This window comes from Triticum urartu, chromosome 2A (assembly GCF_056163025.1).
Source record: "Triticum urartu cultivar PI428250 chromosome 2A, HENAU_Tu73, whole genome shotgun sequence".
In the NCBI taxonomy this organism is placed as follows: domain Eukaryota; kingdom Viridiplantae; phylum Streptophyta; class Magnoliopsida; order Poales; family Poaceae; genus Triticum; species Triticum urartu.
The window spans coordinates 45,227,126-45,242,067 of record NC_141874.1 but is presented as its reverse complement, the minus strand read 5'-3'; the positions used below and the strand labels follow the sequence as shown (position 1 = coordinate 45,242,067).

The window sequence follows — 14,942 nt, the reverse complement described above, 5'->3', positions numbered from 1 at the left end:
ATGGATAGCGTTGGACAATTCAAAAGAATCAAGGTTATAAATATGCAAATGCATGCATATTTATAACTATGACGCTTTCGAACGGGAGACACATATTGGTTACGCATACTGATGATTCAAGACACATATATAGCTAGCTATCAAGTTTCATCGGAATAGATCAAATAATTAATGGGGGGGGGAGGACTTGTCATTTGTGCTCACCCACGAACGAAGGGGCAGAGCTCGTCAAACGCACTGCGAGGTCGTCGAACACCAAACCTCGCAGCGATAAAACAACTGCACATTTAAAACTACACGATCAACACAATTATATATGATGTTTTTCATAACAAAATCGAAAAATATATGACCTAACTAATAATTCACAAATATATGACCCCGTCGGCCTCTGGAAGGCCAAAGAACACCTTTTCGGGAGGTGTCGGTGGTCGGGGTGTCCTGTCGGTGTCGGGGTGCCGTGTCGGGGTCGGGGTGCTGTTTCGGGGTCGGGGGGTCGGGGTGTCGTGTCGATGTCGGGGTAGTGTCGTGTCGGTGTCGGGGTGTTGTTTCGGGGTCGGGGTGTGGTGTCGGGGTCAGGGTGTCGGGTCAGGCTCGGGGTCGGGGTGTCGGGTCAGGCTCGGGGGGTCGGGGTGTCGGGGTGTGGTGTCGGGGTCAGGGTGTCGGGTCAGGCTCGGGGTCGGGGTGTCGGGTCAGGCTCGGGAGGTCGGGGTGTCGGGGTCGGGCTCGGGGTGTCGGGGTCGGGGTGTCGGGGTCGGGGTCGGGTTCGGGGTGCCGTGTCGGTGTCGGGGTCGGGGTGTCGGGTCAGGCCCGGGGTCGGGGTCTCGGGGTCGGGGTGTCGGGTTGGGTGCCGGGTCGGGGTCGGGGTCTCGGGGTCGGGGTGTCGGGTCAGGCTTGGGGTCGGGGTCTCGGGGTCTGGGTGTCTGGTCGGGGTGCCGTGTCGGTGTCGGCGTAAGGGTGGGTGTGGTGTCAGGGTGTCGGTGTCGGGGTGCCGTGTCGGTGTCGGCGTAAGGGTGGGTGTGGTGTCAGGGTGTCGGTGTCGGGGTGTCGTGTCGGTGTCGGGGTCGGGGTCTCGGGGTCGGGTTGTCGGTGTCGGGGTCGGGGTCTCGGGGTCGGGGTGTCGGGTCGGGGTCGGGGTGCCGTGTTGGTGTCGGGGTCGGGGTGTCGGGTCAGGCTCGGGGTCGGGGTGTCGGGGTCGGGGTCGGGGTCGGGGTCGGTGTCGGGGTCGAGGTGTCGGGGTCGGGGTCTAGGGGTCGGGGTGTCGTGTCAGGGTGCCGGGTCGGGGTCGGGGTGCCGTGTCGGGTCGGGGTGCCGTGTCGGGTCGGGGTTTTTTCCTCTTTTTTCCTTTTCTTCTTCTTCCTATTCTTCCTTTTCCTCCTTTCTTCCTTTTTCCTTATTCTTCTTCTTCTTCCTCCTTTCGTTTTTCCTCTTCTTCTTCTCCTCCTCTCCTCTTTTTTCTTCTTCTTCTTCCTCTTCTTTTTTCTTCTCCTCCTCCTCTTCTTCTTCTTCCTTTCCTTTTTCCTCTTCTTCTTCTCCTCCTCTCCTCTTTTTCTCTTCTTCTTCTTCTTTCCTCAAACTAAACTAAACCTAAAACTAAGCCTAAACCTAAAACTAAAACTAAATCTAAACTAAACATAAACCTAAAACTAATAAAACAGAAAAAAAGGAAAAAACTAAATCTAAACCTAAAACTAAACTAAAACTAAAACTAAAACTAAAACTAAATCTAAAACTAAATCTAAACTAAAACTAAAAAGGAAAAAACAGAAAAAAAAAACAGAAAAAGGAGGGGGGCTCACCTGGGGCAGGGCCGGTGGAGGAGGGGGGCGGGGCGATGGAGGAGGCCCCCGGTGGAGGAGCTGGCCGGGGCCGGGGCGGTGGGGCACGGGGCGGCGGGGGGCCGGGCCCGGGGCGGTGGGGCGCGGGGCGGCGGGAGGCCGGGGCGCCGGGGCGGCGGGGGGGCGACGGGGCGGTGCGGCGGCGGGGGGGGCGGCGGCGGTGGGGTGGGAAGTGCTGGCAGGGCGCGTCGGGGGCGAGGAGGGAACAGAGTAACAGGCGGGGGGGGGGGTACGGGCCGTTAGGTAGTGTCCTCTTTGACGTCCGCCTCTCTTTGCCGTCTGCCCTTTTGCTTCTTTGCCGTCTGCCATTTCTTTGTCGTCTGCTTTTGGGTAGCTGATGGCAAAGAGCTTCTTTGCCATCTGCTAGCTGACGGCAAAGAGCTGGCAGATGGCAAATGAGCTGATTCCAGTAGTGATCCGCCGGTTTTGACACCGATAGCGGGCGTTCGTGCGCCGGAAAAATTCTCTGTGTTCTTCTTCCTCCTCTCTGAGCGTGTCTTCAGTGATCGCCGTCGAGTGTCGCAGCCTGTGGCACCAACATTTGGTATCAGAGCAAGGTGAGGGAGCTCGTCGACGGCGATGGCAATTATGCCGCACGGCGAAGGCACGGGCTCGGCGTCGATGGCGATGCCGATGCTCACGTGGACAACTACATGGTGTGGGCGATCAAGGCGCAGGCGATCCTCGATGCCCACACGCTGTGGGAGGCGGTGGCGCCGGCGGGCAACGCGGTGGTGAACGCGAAGAAGTGCAAGACGGTGTGCGGGATGATCCTCGGTGGGCTGCCGCAGGATGCGGTACTGTCGGTGGCGATGAAGCTCACCGCCACAGAGGTATGGGACTCTCTGAAAGTGAGGTTCATCGGCGCCGATCGGGTGCGGGAGGCCCGGCTGGCGACGCTCCGCGACAAGTTCGATCGCTTGAAGATGGCGGACGGCGAGGGGCTGGATGCGTATGCAGGGAGGTTGGCTGCGATGACGGTGCGATACGCGAACCTCGGGGAGAAGCTGGGCGACGCGACGCACGTGAAGAAGCTCCTGGACACCGTTCCCGAACGCTTGTTCCCCGTCGTCGCCGGCATTCAGCAGTTCTGCAACATCGACGAGATGGCATTCGACGAGGCGCTCGGGCGGCTGCGTGCGTTTGATGAGCGGGCGCAATGCCATGGACAAGACGGCGGCGAGCGCGGGGGTGATCATCTCCTCCTAACCATGGTGTAGTGGTGGGCGCGGGAGCGCAGCAGGGCACGCGCGGGAGCGGCGCTCGGGACGACGACAACGGGCGGAGCATGGCGTCGGGCAACGGTGGCAACAGACGCGTGCGTCGCTACAAGTGCGGAGAGCGCGACCATTTCAAGCGGGACTGCCCCCAGCTGCGGAGGGAGCTGGCAACGGAGCGCGCGTTGCTCGCGGACATCGGCGTCGAGGACGCCGGCCTCCTCTAGGCCGTGGCGGGGCTGAGAGCGTGCGCGTGTGTGTGCATATCCTGGTCGCGTCAGGTCCGGCCCGTGGCGGGCTCGGGTGTGTGCGTGTGTGCCCGAGTGTAGGTGTACGTGTGTGTGTGATGTCTACTACGCAACTGATAACCCACAAGTGTAGGGGATCGCAACAGCTTTCGAGGGTAGAGTATTCAACCCAAATTTGTTGATTCGACACAAGGGGAGCCAAAGAATATTCTCAAGTATTAGCAGTTGAGTTGTCAATTCAACCACACCAGGATAACTTAATATCTGCAACAAAGTGTTTAGTAGCAAACTAATATGATAGTAGTGGTAACGGTAACAAAACAGTAATGAAAGCAAAAGTAATATTTTTGGTATTTTGTAGTGATTGTAACAGTAGCAACGGGAAAGTAAATAAGCGTAAACCAGTAGATGGAAAACTCATAGGTATTGAATCGGTGATGGATAATTATGTTGGATGCGGTTCATCATGTAACAGTCATAACATAGGGTGACACAGAACCAGCCCCAATTCATCAATGTAATGTAGGCATGTATTCCGAATATAGTCATACGTGCTTATGGAAAAGAACTTGCATGACATCTTTTGTCCTACCCTCTCGTGGCAGCGGGGTCCTAATGGAAACTAAGGGATATTAAGGCCTCCTTTTAATAGAGAACCGGAACAAAGCATTAGCACATAGTGAATACATGAACTCCTCAAACTACGGTCATCACCGGGAGTGGTCCCGATTACTGTCACTTCGGGGTTGCCGGATCATAACACATAGTAGGTGACTATAGACTTGCAAGATAGGATTAAGAACTCACATATATTCATGAAAACATAATAGGTTCAGATCTGAAATCATGGCACTCGGGCCCTAGTGACAAGCATTAAGCATAGAAAAGTCATAGCAACATCAATCTCAGAACATAGTGGATACTAGGGATCAAACCCTAACAAAACTAACTTGATTACATGATAGATCTCATCCAACCCATCACCGTCCAGCAAGCCTACAATGGAATTACTCACGCACGGTGGTGAGCATCATGAAATTGGTGATGGAGGATGGTTGATGATGATGATGGTGATGAATCCCCCTCTCTGGAGCCCCGAACGGACTACAGATCAGCCCTCCCGAGAGGTTCTACGGCTTGGTGGCAGCTCTGTATCGTAAAACATGATGATTTCTTCTCCTCTATTTTTTTTTCACTGAAAGCAAATATATAGAGTTGGAGTTGGCGTCGGAGGAGCTCCAGGGGGCCCACGAGGTAGGGGCGCGCCCTAGGGGGGGCGCCCCCCACCCTCGTGGACAGGATGTGGGCCCCCTGGTCTTCATCTTTGGCAAGGATTTTTTATTATTTTTAACTAGATGTTCCGTGGAGTTTCAGGTCATTCCGAGAACTTTTGTTATCTACACATAAAACAATATCATGGCAATTCTGCTGAAAACAGCGTCAGTCCAGGTTAGTTCCATTCAAATCATGCAAGTTAGAGTCCAAAACAAGGGCAAAAGTGTTTGGAAAAGTAGATACGACGAAGAAGTATCAGCAACATTCTTCTTGTAGACGTTGTTGGGCCACCAAGTGCAGAGATTTGTAGGACAGTAGCAAATTTCCCTCAAGTGGATGACCTAAGGTTTATCAATCCGTGGGAGGCGTAGGATGAAGATGGTCTCTCTCAAACAACCCGGCAACCAAATAACAAAGAGTCTCTTGTGTCCCCAACACACCCAATACAATGGTAAATTGTATAGGTGCACTAGTTCGGCGAAGAGATGGTGATACAAGTGCAATATGGATGGTAGATATAGGTTTTTGTAATCTGAAAATATAAAAACAGCAAGGTAACAAGCGATAAAAGTGAGCGTAAACGGCATTGCAATGCATTGAAACAAGGCCTAGGGTTCATACTTTCACTAGTGCAATTTCTCTCAACAATAATAACATAATTGTATCATATAACTACCCCTCAACATGCAACAAAGAGTCACTCCAAAGTCACTAATAGAGGAGAATAAACGAAGAGATTATTGTAGGTACGAAACCAGCTGAAAGTTATTCTTTCTGATCGACCTATTCAAGAGTCTGTAGTAAAATAACACGAAGATATTCTTTCCGTTCAATCTATCATAGAGTTCATACTAGAATAACACCTTAAGATAGAAATCAACCAAAACCCTAATGTCATCTAGATACTCCAATGTCACCTCAAGTATCCGTGGGTATGATTATACGATATGCATCAAACAATCTCAGATTCATCTATTCAACCAACACATAGAACTTCAAAGAGTGCCCCAAAGTTTCTACCGGAGAGTCAAGACGAAAACGTGTGCCAACCCCTATGCATCAGTTCACGGAACTCGCAAGTTGATCACCAAAACATACATCAAGTGGATCATGTGATATCCCATTGTCACCACAGATAAGCAGATGCAAGACATACATCAAGTGTTCTCAAATCCTTAAAGACTCAATCAATAAGATCACTTCAAAGGGAAAAATCAATCCATTACAAGAGAGTAGAGGGGGACAAACATCATAAGATCCAACTATAATAGCAAAGCTCGCGGTACATCAAGATCGTGCCATCTCAAGAACACGAGAGAGAGAGAGAGATCAAACACATAGCTACTGGTACATCCTTCAGCCCTGAGGGTGAACTACTCCCTCCACGTCATGGAGAGCGCCGGGATGATGAAGATGGCCACCGGTAAGGGATCCCTCCTCCGGCTGGGTGCCGGAACAGGGTCCCGATTGGTTTTTGGTTGCTACAGAGGCTTGCGGTGGCGGAACTCCCGATCTATTCTGTTCCCCGATGTTTTTAGGGTATATGGATATATATAGGCGAAAGAAGTCAGTCAGGGGAGCCACGAGGGGCCCACGAGGGTGGAGGGCGCGCCCAGGAGGGGTAGGCGCGCCCCCTGCCTTGTGGCCTCCTCGGTGATTTCCTGACGTCCACTCCAAGTCCTCTGGATCACGTTTGTTCCAAAAATAACTCTCCCGAAGGTTTCATTCCGTTTGGACTTCGTTTGATATTCCTTTTCTGCGAAACACTGAAATAGGCAAAAAACATCAATTAGGGCCGGGCCTCCGGTTAATAGGTTAGTCCCAAAAATAATATAAAAGTGTATAAATAAGCCCATGAAACATCCAAAACAGAATATATAATAGCATGGAGCAATCAAAAATTATAGATACGTTGGAGACGTATCAGTGTGTGAGTCAACGCGTGTGTGCGTGTGGCTGCATGGGTTAGCTAACGAGGGATCAGGCGGAGAGGACCGCGTCGGGCACGCAGCATGGCCGCGGCGATCGTCTGCTTGCGCTATCGGAGCGCGCGAGCCGGAGCGCGTGGGGCGTGGCGAGTGGTAGGTGGGCGTATTCGAGCGCGGCCCGGCGTGTCGGAGCTCACGGGTATAAAACCCTCTACACCCCTGTGTAATCGCTGAGGAGAGCGAGTTCAAGCTCGAGGTGAAATACAGAAAAGCCGTACGTACGGCCGGCGTTCGTGCGCCAGAAATTTTTTCCGTGTTCTTCTTCCTCCTCTCCGAGTGTGTCTCCTGTGATCGTCGTCGAGTGCTGCAGCCCATGGCGCCAACAAACGAATTGATCAAAAAAGGAGCGAAGCTTGCTACGGAAATGGAGAAGTAAAGTTACTTTAGGGATCTATTATCTCATTGAGGAGGTCCTTCTTGAACCTAGATCTCTCCGATGTCTATATAAACCGGAGGGCTAGGTCCGTAGATAACAATCATCATAATCATAGTCATACAGGCTAGACTTCTAGGGTTTTAGCCATTACGATCTCGTGGTAGATCAACTCTTGTAATACTCATATTCATAAAAATCAATCAAGCAGGAAGTAGGGTATTACCTCCATAGAGAGGGCCCGAACCTGGGTAAACATTGTTTCACCTGTCTCCTGTTACCATCGACCTTAGATGCACAATTTGGGACCCCCTACCCGAGATCCGCCGGTTTTGACACCGATAGCGGTCGTTCGTGCGCCGGAAAAATTCTCTGTGTTCTTCTTCCTCCTCTCCGAGCGTGTCTTCGGTGATCGCCGTCGAGTGTCGTAGCCTGTGGCGCCAACATTTGGTATCAGAGCGAGGTGAGGGAGCTCGTCGACGGCGATGGCAATTATGCCGCACGGCGGAGGCGCGGGCTTGGTGTCGATGCTGATAGCGATGCTCACGTCGGACAACTACATGGCGTGGGCAATCAAGGCGCAGGCGATCCTCGATGCCCACACGCTGTGGGAGGCGGTGGCGCCGGCGGGCAACACGGCGGTGAACGCGAAGAAGTGCAAGACGGCGTGCGCGATGATCCTCGGTGGGCTGCCGCAGGATGTGCTGCTGTCGGTGGCGATGATGCTCACCGCCACAGAGGTATGGGACTCTTTGAAGGTGAGGTTCATCGGCGCCGATCGGGTGTGGGCGGCCCGGCTGGCGACGCTCTACGGCGAGTTCGATCGCTTGAAGACGGCGGACGGCGAGGGGCTGGACGCGTATGCAGGGAGGTTGCCTGCATTGACAGCGCGATACGCGAACCTCGGGGAGAATCTGGGCGACGCGGCGCACGTGAAGAAGCTCCTAGACACCGTCCTCGAACGCTTGTTCCCCATCGTCTCCGGCATTCAGCAGTTCTGCAACATCGACGAGATGGCATTCGATGAGGCGCTCGGGCGGCTGCATGCGTTTGATGAGCGGATGCGGCACCATGGACAAGACGGCGGCGAGCGCGGGGGTGATCATCTCCTCCTAACCATGGCATAGTGGCGAGCGCGGGAGCGCAGAAGGGCGCGCGTGGGAGCGGTGCTCGGGACGACGACGACGGGCGGAGCATGGCGTCGAGCAACGGCGGCAACAGACGCGTGCGCCGCTACAAGTGCGGCGAGTGCGGCCATTTCAAGCGGGACTGCCCCCAGCTGCGGAGGGAGCCGGCAACGGAGCGCGCGTTGCTGGCGGACGTCGGCCTCCTCTAGGCCATGGCTTAGGGGGTGAAATGTAGGAAATAAGCCACGGCGGGGCTGAGAGCGTGCGCGTGTGTGTGCATGTCCTGGTCGCGTCAGGTCCGGCCCGTGGCAGGCTCGGGTGTGTGCGTGTGTGCCCGAGTGTAGGTATGCATGTGTGTGTGATGTCTACTACGCAACCTTATTCTTTTAGACGTTGTTGGGCCTCCTAGTGTAGAGGTTTGTAGGACAGTAGCAAATTTCTCTCAAGTGGATGACCTAAGATTTATCAATCCGTGGGAGGCGTCGGATGAAGATGGTGTCTCTCAAACAACCCTGGAACCAAATAATAAAGGGTCTCTTGTGTCCCCAACACACCCAATACAATGGTAAATTGTATAGGTGCACTAGTTCGGCGAAGAGATGGTGATAAAGTGCAATATGGATGGTAGATATATGTTTTTGTAATCTGAAAATATAAAAACAGCAAGGTAACAAGTGATAAAAGTGAGCGTAAACGGTATTGCAATGCGTTGAAACAAGGCCTAGGGTTCATACTTTCACTCGTGCAAGTTCTCTTAACAATAATAACATAATTGGATCATATAACTACCCCTCAACATGCAACAAAGAGTCACTCCAAAGTCACTAATAGAGGAGAACAAACGAAGAGATTATTGTAGGGTACGAAATCACCTCAAAGTTATTCTTTCTGATCGATCTATTCAAGAGTCCGTAGTAAAATAACATGAAGCTATTCTTTCCGTTCAATCTATCATAGAGTTCGTACTACAATAACACCTTAAGATACAAATACACCAAAACCCTAATGTCACCTAGATACTTCAATGTCACCTCAAGTACCCGTGCGTATGATTATACGATATGCATCAAACAATCTCAGATTCATCTATTCAACAAACACATAGAACTTCAAAGAGTGCCCCAAAGTTTCTACCGGAGAGTCAAGAAGAAAACGTGTGCCAACCCCTATGCATAAGTTCACGGAACTCGCAAGTTGATCACCAAAACATACATCAAGTGGATCACGTGATATCCCATTGTCACCACAGATAAGCACATGCAAGACATACATCAAGTGTTCTCAAATTCTTAAAGACTCAATCCGATAAGATCACTTCAAAGTGAAAACTCAATCCATTACAAGAGAGTAGAGGGGGAGAAACATCATAAGATCCAACTATAATAGCAAAGCTCGCGGTACATTAAGATCGTACCATCTCAAGAACATGAGAGAGAGAGAGATATCAAACACATAGCTACTGGCACATACCCTCAGCCCTGAGGTTGAACTACTCCCTCCTCGTCATGGAGAGCGCCGGGATGATGAAGATGGCCACCGGTGAGGGATCCTCCCTCCGGTAGGGTGCCGGAACAGGGTCCCGATTGGTTTTTGGTGGCTACAGAGGCTTGCAGCGGCGGAACTCCCGATCTATTCTGTTCCCGATGTTTTTAGGGTATATGGATATATATAGGCAAAAGAAGTCGGTCAGGGGGCCACGAGGGGCCCACGAGGGTGGAGGGCGCGCCCAAGGGGGTAGGCACGCCCCCTGCCTCGTGGCCTCCTCGGTGATTTCTTGACGTCCACTCCAAGTCCTCTGGATCACGTTTGTTCCAAAAGTAACTCTCCCGAAGGTTTCCTTCCGTTTGGACTCCGTTTGATATTCCTTTTCTGTGAAACACTGAAATAGGCAAAAAACATCAATTAGGGCCGGGCCTCCGGTTAATAGGTTAGTCCCAAAAATAATATAAAAGTGTATAAATAAGCCCATGAAACATCCAAAACAGAATATATAATAGCATGGAGCAATCAAAAATTATAGATACGTTGAAGACGTATCAGTGTGCGAGTCAGCACGTGTGTGCGTGGCTGCGTAGGTTAGCTAACGAGGGATCAGGGGGAGAGGACCGCGTCGGGCGCGCAACATGGCCGCGGCGATCGTCTGCGTGCGCGATCGGAGTGCGAGAGCCGGAGCGCGCTGGGCGTGACGAGTGGTAGGTGGGCATATTCGAGCGCGGCCCGACGTGTCAGAGCTCGCGGGGATAAAACCCTCTCCACCCCTCTGTAATCGCTGTGGAGATTGAGTTTGAGCTCGAGGTGAAATACAGAAAAGCCGTACGTGCGGCCGACGTTCGTGCGCCGGAAAAATTCCCCGTGTTCTTCTTCCTCCTCTCCGAGTGTGTCTCCTGTGATCGCTGTCGAGTGCTGCAGCCTCGTGGCGCCAACAAATGAATTGATCAAAAAAGGAGCGAAGCTTGCTACGGAAATGGAGAAGTAAAGTTAGTTTAGGGATCTATTATCTCGTTGAGGAGATCCTTCTTGAACAACCAAGGAGCACCACGAGCGAGGTAGGGCTTGGGGCTGCCCCAAATAGCCTTCGACCATCTATGTCACTACATCTGGCCTCTACTTTAACTATTATTACTGGAATGAAAAATACACTACATAGGTACAAAGAATAGTAGTCCTTGATTTTTCTTTGCATGGCATAATCGAATATTACAAAGGAGAACACAAAGCTTACATAGACATGATAACCAACGGAAGTACGTGCATAAATCGTAAAATATGGATTGTGACTGAGGGGGGGGGGGGCTATTGACTGTTGAGTCAGCAGTCAACAGTTAGGTTGACTAGTCAAACCTAACCAATGGGACCCACTGGTCAGCGGGGTTTTGTCAGCATTTTAATTAGTTCAATTAACTATAATTAGGAGGTGGGGCCTAGTGGTTAGTGACAAGGGTTAATTTATAGGGTATTATTTAAACTAAGTAAATGCTAATATGGGGGCCGTGTGTGAGTGACATATTACACTTTTTGTTAGTGCTAAAGACGTTCCTGGTAGGCCGGGCCCACGTGTCAGTGACTCAGGACAGTCCAAAGGCGGTGCCGCGCCGGCGGTACAACTCCGGCGACCACAAGAACGGTGGTGGGGCTCGAGATTGCGTCTCTAGCGACCATTTTGCGCACAGAGGACGCATTTGAATCAGAGAAGCGGCGAGCGTGCAACGGTGGCATCGGTTCAACTGGAGATGGCCGGAGTTAGCATTGGCGTTAAGGCGAGGCGGCGGTTGGAGCTTGGGGTGGACGCTGGCGAGGCTGCGGAGGACGACAAGGTGAACGGACGGCGGCGTTGGGTTCCTAGGAGCTTCAGGAGCTCAATGTGGTGCTCGAATGCAAGCTTCGAAAGTAGTGGCTATGGCGGTGATGCGGATGGTGGCAACGAGCACGGTCAATGGCCAGGGAGCTAGCTAGGGGGCGCACACGAGTAGAAAGATAGAGAGGAAAGACGACGGGGCTCATAGTGAGACTATAGAGGTGCAAAGCGGGCTGGCGATGCTCTGGTCGGTGAGCAGCGAGCGGCACGACAGAGCTTGATGACGACATCGATTCCGGCGATGTAGGGGCTCCTGACTTGAGCTCGTGGCCGCATGCGACGTGGGCGACGACAACGAAGATCCTAGATATGAACTCAGATGAGGAGGAGCTCGGTGGCCACGCGAAGGGGCATCATTAGGGTGAATTCTCTATAGCTTAATTATAGGGGCGTTACAATACCTGTAGTATGATAGTGACATGATGTTGACACTTGAACAAATCTTGAAAATACCACTTGGATCCCCTCTTAATAGTGTCGGATCCTTGTAACTCAAAATTTATATAAAGGAGTCTACACTTCTTCTCTGTTGTCATCTTCTTGAGTCATATCTTGTTTGATGTGTCCATGATCCCTACATAATGATGCCAAGAAGACTAATATCATGTGTATTCACTTAGCAAATATAATTAGTCTCATGTATGTATTTTGTCATCAACATCAAAATTTGATTAAGAGCATGATTGCAATTTCACATTTGCTCATTAAATCTATAATCCGAACTTCTTATTGGTTCCATTTTGATTAAAGATGCATAAAATCACATAATGACCATCAAGAACATCATCTAAATTAATACCGTCTAGCCGCTGGGCCAGGCCCAGCCTGGACAGAGGCCGGCCATGTCTTTGCTGGCGAACCATAGCCGGGGTATAGAACCGAGCGGCAAGAGGTAGATTCGGTGGGGACACGAGTCATTAATAACAAAATATTCGCGACCAATATTGATTTCTCCATTTATACTTGGGCGAAGATCGGTGCGGATTTTCTACGCTTGTGAAGGCGGTGGAGATAGGTTGTCCATTGGCCACACGTACCTTTTCCCATCTATAAATACCTTGTCATACGAGGCATACCAGCACCCAACCACCAGACTATCTAGTGGGAAGAGTAGGAAGATCCCCAATCTCCTCCAGCACCATCTGGCTCTAACCATCAGGTACATGTTCCATTATTTGTTTCCCTGCCTTGTTTTATCATTAGGCTTCTGGTGCTTTTAGTTTCATCATGAGGCTTCTGGTGCTTTTAGTGTCCATGATTTACATCCATGAGAATGTTAATGGTGGATCTATAATAGTATAGGGTGGAAGTATTCATTTTAATTTGATCTATTAATCAATATCTTCATGGTTGTTGTTCTTAGCACCCATCTATATGCATTTATATATTATTGCTGGCATGTTGATGTTATCTTGGCGCATCGGTTTTTTCAGTCCTGTCATTGTTTCATTTGAAATAGACAATTTTGTTTCATTGTGTTATGCGATGTTTAAACTATGAGTTTAGTAATATATTAAGATTTTGCTAGTTGATTCTTTTCAAGAATAACAATGTGCTTGCAAGTACTAATATGGCATGCATGGATCAAGAAAAAAATATATTCATGTGTTTGTAATTCATTTAGGTGATCATGGAGCTCAAGGCCAAAGGATCCACCTCTATCAAGGCACTACTTGTAGAGGACATTGGAGTTTGTAGGTTGGTCCTCTCAACAATTCTGCTCAGACTTCACTGTGAGGTTACTCTAGCCATGAATGGGAAGGAAGCTGTTGATTTGTTCCTTGCGGGGAAAAAGTTTGACATTGTTTTGTTCGATAAGAATATGCCTATCATGACTGGTCCAGAGGTACTTAATTCTATATCACTGTATATGCAAGTATTTGGCATATATATATATATATATATATAATATAATTTTTATATTGCTCGACAGGCAATTGTGAAGATTCGTGCTATGGGGGAAACTAATGTGAAGATGGTTGGGGTTTCTGCCGATAACCATGCCATGGAGGCGTTCATGAGTGCTGGTGCTGATTTATTTGTGCCCAAACCAATGAGGATGGAGGCTCTTGGCCCTATCATTCAGGAGGTCATCAACAAGAAGAAGAATGTGATGGTCTAGCGCAATTCATCTTGCTTAAGTGGTGGAGGAAATAATAATGCATAACTTTTCGATCTATGTTTGCTTCAGTCTCCGTTGTTGTGTTGCTTTTTCAAATGTATCATTTGATTTCGAGAACTTCATGTTAATGGCAAGACATCATTATCCATAATAATAAAGTACCTATGATATATTGGATCGATATGATCTATAGGTCTTTATGTTTTTGGCCAAGGCTTCTCACTAACTCAGGTTTCATGTTGTGAGTCATGCACCATTTTGAGAGGAAAATTATTTGACTATCAATATTTTTTAACTGTTATATTGTCCGGACTACTAGTTAATGGTCAGTGGCGTATCCAATTAATGACCGCTATTAGTAATCCATCACTGATCCTTTATAATAAAATATTGGCAAACACCCACATATCTCTGCCATGTCCATATAAGTTAAATTAACTTGCCAAGCATCCATCCATCTGCTTGAGAAAGGTTTCACTACTAGTGCGTCTAAGGATTGCAGCAAGGTTCAAAGACCCCTTATTCGAAATCCTAGCATTTATGGTATTACCACATTTATTTCCCGACCTTTCTCCTCTTGCAACATCAGCAAGCACAAACTTGACATTTGGCCCTAGCCCCGCCATTCAGCCTCCTTGGTGTTGACGAGTTATACATTTAAAATTTTACAATCTACTATGAGGTTCTCGAAGGAAGTACAGAGGAGCGTTGTGTCGTCTCCTAATTCCAATGATTGAGATTAACACGCCATACATCCAATCGGGTTCACGCAGAAGAAAGAGGGCACGTGCGAGCTGCATATACGATGTAGGAAATAAGCCACGGCGGGGCTGAGAGCATGCGCGTGTGTGTGCATGCGCTGGTCGCGTCGGGTCCGGCCCGTGGCAGGCTCGGGTGTGTGCGCGCGTGCCCAAGTGTATGTGTGCATGTGTGTGCAAGTCAGTGCGTGTGTGTGCGTGTGGCTACGTGGGTTAGCTAGCGAGGGATAGGGGGGAGGACTGCGTCAGGCGCGCAGCATGGTCGCGGCGATCGTGTGCGTGCGCGGTCGGAGCGCACAAGCCAGAGCGCCCGGGACGTGGCGAGTGGCAGGTGGGCGCGTTCGAGCGTGGCCCGGCGTGTCAGAGCTTGCGGGTATAAAACCCTCTCCACCCCTGTGTAATCGCTAAGGAGATCAAGTTCGAGCTTGAGGTGAAATACAGAAAAGCCGTACATACGGCGGGCGTTCGTGCGCCGGAAAAATTCTCTGTGTTCCTCTTCCTCCTCTCCGAGCGTGTCTCTGGTGATCGCCGTCGAGTGCTGCAGCCCGTGGCGCCAATATTTGGTATCAGAATGAGGTGAGGGAGCTTGTCGACGGCGATGGCGATCGTGCCGCACGGCGGAGGCGCGGGCTCGGTGTCGA

At 50.3% G+C, this 14,942-nt stretch overlaps 1 protein-coding gene across 1 annotated transcript; it reads left to right on the top strand.

Annotated features, from left to right (window-relative positions):
• The first annotated feature begins 12,501 nt into the window (after positions 1 to 12,501).
• Positions 12,502 to 13,743, top strand: LOC125540825 (two-component response regulator ORR42-like). Its single transcript, XM_048704372.2, has 3 exons — positions 12,502 to 12,580; positions 13,046 to 13,267; positions 13,355 to 13,743. Exons 2-3 carry the CDS (start codon positions 13,052 to 13,054, stop codon positions 13,541 to 13,543), a joined length of 405 nt encoding a protein of 134 aa, XP_048560329.2. The 5' UTR covers positions 12,502 to 12,580; positions 13,046 to 13,051; the 3' UTR covers positions 13,544 to 13,743.
• Positions 13,744 to 14,942: the final 1,199 nt, after the last annotated feature.

What these genes read in the sequence shown, in the direction of transcription:
- LOC125540825 (XM_048704372.2), top strand. Translation starts at nt 13,052, where the DNA reads ATGGAGCTCAAGGCCAAAGGATCCACCTCTATCAAGGCACTACTTGTA. An exon ending in CTATCATGACTGGTCCAGAG is followed by an intron (nt 13,268 to 13,354) that starts GTACTTAATTCT and finishes ATTGCTCGACAG; the next exon opens with GCAATTGTGAAGATTCGTGC.